At 34.3% G+C, this 3,861-nt stretch overlaps 1 protein-coding gene across 1 annotated transcript; it reads left to right on the top strand.

Annotated features, from left to right (window-relative positions):
• The first annotated feature begins 372 nt into the window (after positions 1-372).
• On the top strand, positions 373-2,367 carry LOC134247250 (heat shock 70 kDa protein 12A-like). The gene is made up of 3 exons (XM_062729616.1): positions 373-712; positions 1,263-1,363; positions 2,038-2,367. The coding sequence occupies exons 1-3, from the start codon at positions 529-531 to the stop codon at positions 2,365-2,367; spliced, it is 615 nt and encodes a 204-aa protein (XP_062585600.1). The 5' UTR covers positions 373-528.
• Positions 2,368-3,861: the final 1,494 nt, after the last annotated feature.

The following is a 3,861-nucleotide window of genomic DNA, read 5'->3' as shown; positions in this document are numbered from 1 at the left end:
ATCAGTCTATCAAATGCATTTAATACCTTTAATTGACCTTGCTGTCAGTACCTGAACATTTTTATTTGAGATTTAAATACAGACTGAAAAGTAAATATAAATGAATATTTATGTGAAGTGGACACGCATGTTCTATTTTGGACTAGGTCACCGATTGAAAGGTTGTATTTAGACTTTAGCAGGGAAGGTAATGTTTAAGCAAATGTACATTTAAGTTGCCCCAAGAAGATTATGAATCATGTGTGTAACAACACGTTAGTTTTTGTGTACAAAGAGCAAAAACATCCTGATTGCAAAAGAACTACGAGTATAGAAGGTTTCCTCAATATCATACGGTCTAATAATTACCTTTCCTCTAAAAAGAAAGTAGAATTACAGAATTTATTTAAACATACTTGAATATGATTTGTGTCACTGTGGTGTATATAGTCGAATAGATAGGACACACCTGGACAACATTGACGAAGGAAATTCTGACAAAAAATAAAATCCTTAGATTCCTATTCCAAACAAGAAGTTACTAAAATCATGAGTGAACAAGATTTAAGAGATAAAATTCGCAAGGAATTGGCGTTATGTTGTGTGCTTGTGAAGGGATTTCCACCTGGAACTGAAAAAAAGGACTTGAAAGATATTTTTCACCAAAAATTAACACGTGCTAAAGAATTTGAAGATAGGTCACTATGGTTGTTCTTGTTTGAAGATTCAGAAGGTAAGTTTAGGATGTACCCTTATGTACAAGATGTATATATTTACATAAAAATTTTGAAAGAAATGGGCAAAACAGAAGATAATTATCTCCTTACTCGTATATAGATACATATGTAGGTCACGTACCAACTTCTACGGATATCTCCATACTTGTTTAATAATAATACAATACGATTTTCTCGTAAGGTATTTAAATTGTTGGGGGATGGGGGGTAATGACAGGTTTTCTAAGGAGAAAAGAGTCATTTTTCGACGTGGAATAATGACAGGGGGTTATTTTTGGCCGTCGAATAATGACCGGGTTCATTATGCGAATCACTCGGTCATTATTTGATGGAGATCTTTATTAGTCTTAAAACTATCACTTAACACCTTATCATTATGAAATATGAAACGAGATGTGTCATTGTTCATATTCTAATGGATCTTCAACAATCAAATTACTTTCTTCATTGTTTAATTTACTCAATGATCTCATTGAATTTATCAATTTACTCAATGATGTCTTTGTCTTTCAAAGTCTGTATTAATTTCATTTTCAATTCTTACAGTTGCTACAGACTTGATCAAACGAGGATGTATTAAGACATCAAACTTAACGCTTCACATTACTAAATGTACCGAACATGACATTCCGGAACCTTGGCTTCAGGTAAGTTTTTTTTCCACAATGGGAAAAATATTTGAATTAAAGACGTCCAAAGAGGAGTCAAATAACAATCATATACAGCTTTGTGTCAAAACAGTCAATGAGACTCAGTTGTGAATGGCTTCAAGTTTTTCCTGGTGGATTGTACATTTGAGACAATGGATTAGTATTACAAAGACGAAGAAAGCTCCCCTTATTTAATTCATCAATTAAAATACGAGACTCAGTGTACTATAATTTTTGATAATATCCTTTGATGATTTCGTATTCCTTATTTGATTGACTGAGCTCAATGGTCAGATCAACTTCTTCATTTACCTGCATAAAACCTTACAGATGATAATAAGAAAATATTTTTTTCTTAACAGTGTATAATTTTACAGATCTAACATGTAAAATCTTAACAGATCTACATGTACAATGTAATCAGCTTTGAAAATCTCTTCAATTTAAGAACATGCACCATAAAGGACGTTGAAATGAAATGAAATGAAATGCCGGGTAAAATGAATGAAATTAGTAAATTCGTCCACGTTCTCGATGCTTCTAAGCAACATTTTGAAAGAGAACGGAGGAGAAAAAGAAGGGAAAATTCTGTAAATTGAATGATGTAAACAAACGATGAAATGTGTGATTACAATTTCTAATGTCAATATCATTTACTTTTCTGTTCGTAGCTCAATACGCCGTATGTTGTGGCTATAGACTTTGGAACAACATACTCGAGTTATGCCTTTGCTATCCGTAAAGAGTTCCTTAAAGACAACGAAAAGGACCTTGAAAAAATATACACTGTTAATTGGAATGCTGGACGTTTTATTTCCAATAAAACACCCACAACTTTGCTACTCAACAAAGACCAAAAAGATGTCAGTTTTGGTTATGATGCTGAAAAAACGTATGGCGAAATGTCGGAAGATGAGAGGGAAAATCATTATTACTTTCATCGATTCAAGATGTTGCTATATGACAAAGATGGAAATTTGGTAAATATTGTCTCCATATAACGTATATATATATAGTATAGATCAAAATTACCAACGACACGAACAATAAAAATTGTCAAATTTTCGTGACAAAGAAAAAAGTTAAAAAGTCATGAGAACAAAGGAAAAAGAGAAACAAAAACAAATAGCACTACTACTCAACTACTAAACACTATAATTATATTTACAAACTTAATCACATGTTGATTGGAAATGTTTAAGAACATTATTAAAGAAATTTACGTCTGGTCTAATATTGTTTCCAATTAATTATGCTAATTAATTACGACAATCATATATATATATATATATATATATATATATATATATATATATATATATATATATATATATATATATATATGTGGGTTGTTCGAAGCAAATTAATTCTAGAGTTTACACTAAAAGAGAATGATCTTGTTTAGTATCAATTTGGTCCGTTCATTCTGGTGAAGTCATTCAGTTTGTTAATACCATTAGGGCGGATAAAAACTTTTCTTTGTCTCTGAATTTGGGTTATGTTCAATCACCACTACTGTCATGTCCTCCCATTTGTGCCCCTCTAGGTTGAAATGTTCCCCAACGGGATCACTGAGTTTTGCAGCCAATGGGGGTTCCTTAAAGACCTCTGCCATTCGTTTGTTTGAAAGAATTGGTAGGTTCTTTTGAAGGATACCGCTAAGGTTCTTAAGGACGGGATGATATGTAGTTACCAGAGGAACCCTGCCGCTATTGTCTTTCTCCGTGTAGCGTAATAGGTTTTGCCTGTCATGTCCAGCCATCTCTTCAATAACTGTTTGTACGGTGCGGTCATTGTAGCCTCTTTTGCATAAAACTCCTGATATGAGGCAGGGTCGACTTCTACACTCCCTTAAAAGTGTGGGGGGATGACAGCTAGTGGGCATAAGATATAAGTGGGTTTGGTTTGGAGACTTAATTCGATTTTCACCATCAATCAGGGTAGATGTAGTATCTAGGAATACGTTTTTCGAATAAGATAGAACTACTGTAAATTTGATCGACTGATGAAAGGTGTTGGCAAACGTAATGAATGCCTCGAGGCTCTCAAGACATTCCACTCACTTCATCTCTATATCATCAATGAAACGCAACCAGCTTAGGGGCCTAAATGGTGCTTGAATTAACAAGTTGCATTCCAGTCTGTCTATGAAGACATTGGCATAGGACGGTGCCATTTTCATACCCAAAGCAGTGCCATAAACCTGCATGTAATGATCTCCATTAAACATGAAGTTGTTGAACTTCAGAACATGTGCAAGGAGCTGGCAAGGGACTCGGTAGAAGGAATTTGTATTGATCTTCTATCCCAGACTTCCCTACAGGCTTTGATACCCTTATCGTGCAGAATATTGGTTTACAAAGATGTGACGTCCACGGTCATGAGGAGGGAATGATCTGGGAGGCCAGTAGAGGGCGTCTTGTTAATGTATTCCGTGATGTCCTTAAGATAGGATGGTAAATTCTCTACGTGTGGACGGAGATGTAAATAAATGA

This window comes from Saccostrea cucullata, unplaced genomic scaffold, assembly GCF_032062105.1.
Source record: "Saccostrea cucullata isolate Sc308-1 unplaced genomic scaffold, CSIRO_AGI_Scuc_v1 ctg20017, whole genome shotgun sequence".
In the NCBI taxonomy this organism is placed as follows: Eukaryota; Metazoa; Mollusca; class Bivalvia; order Ostreida; family Ostreidae; genus Saccostrea; species Saccostrea cuccullata.
This window is presented reverse-complemented; position numbering and strand designations above follow the sequence as displayed.

Excerpts from the sequence above, each read along its gene's own strand:
- LOC134247250 (XM_062729616.1), top strand. The coding sequence starts at position 529 with ATGAGTGAACAAGATTTAAGAGATAAAATTCGCAAGGAATTGGCGTTA. Across the intron at positions 713-1,262 it reads CTTGTTTGAAGATTCAGAAG|TTGCTACAGACTTGATCAAA; the intron begins GTAAGTTTAGGA and ends CAATTCTTACAG. Across the intron at positions 1,364-2,037 it reads TTCCGGAACCTTGGCTTCAG|CTCAATACGCCGTATGTTGT; the intron begins GTAAGTTTTTTT and ends TTCTGTTCGTAG.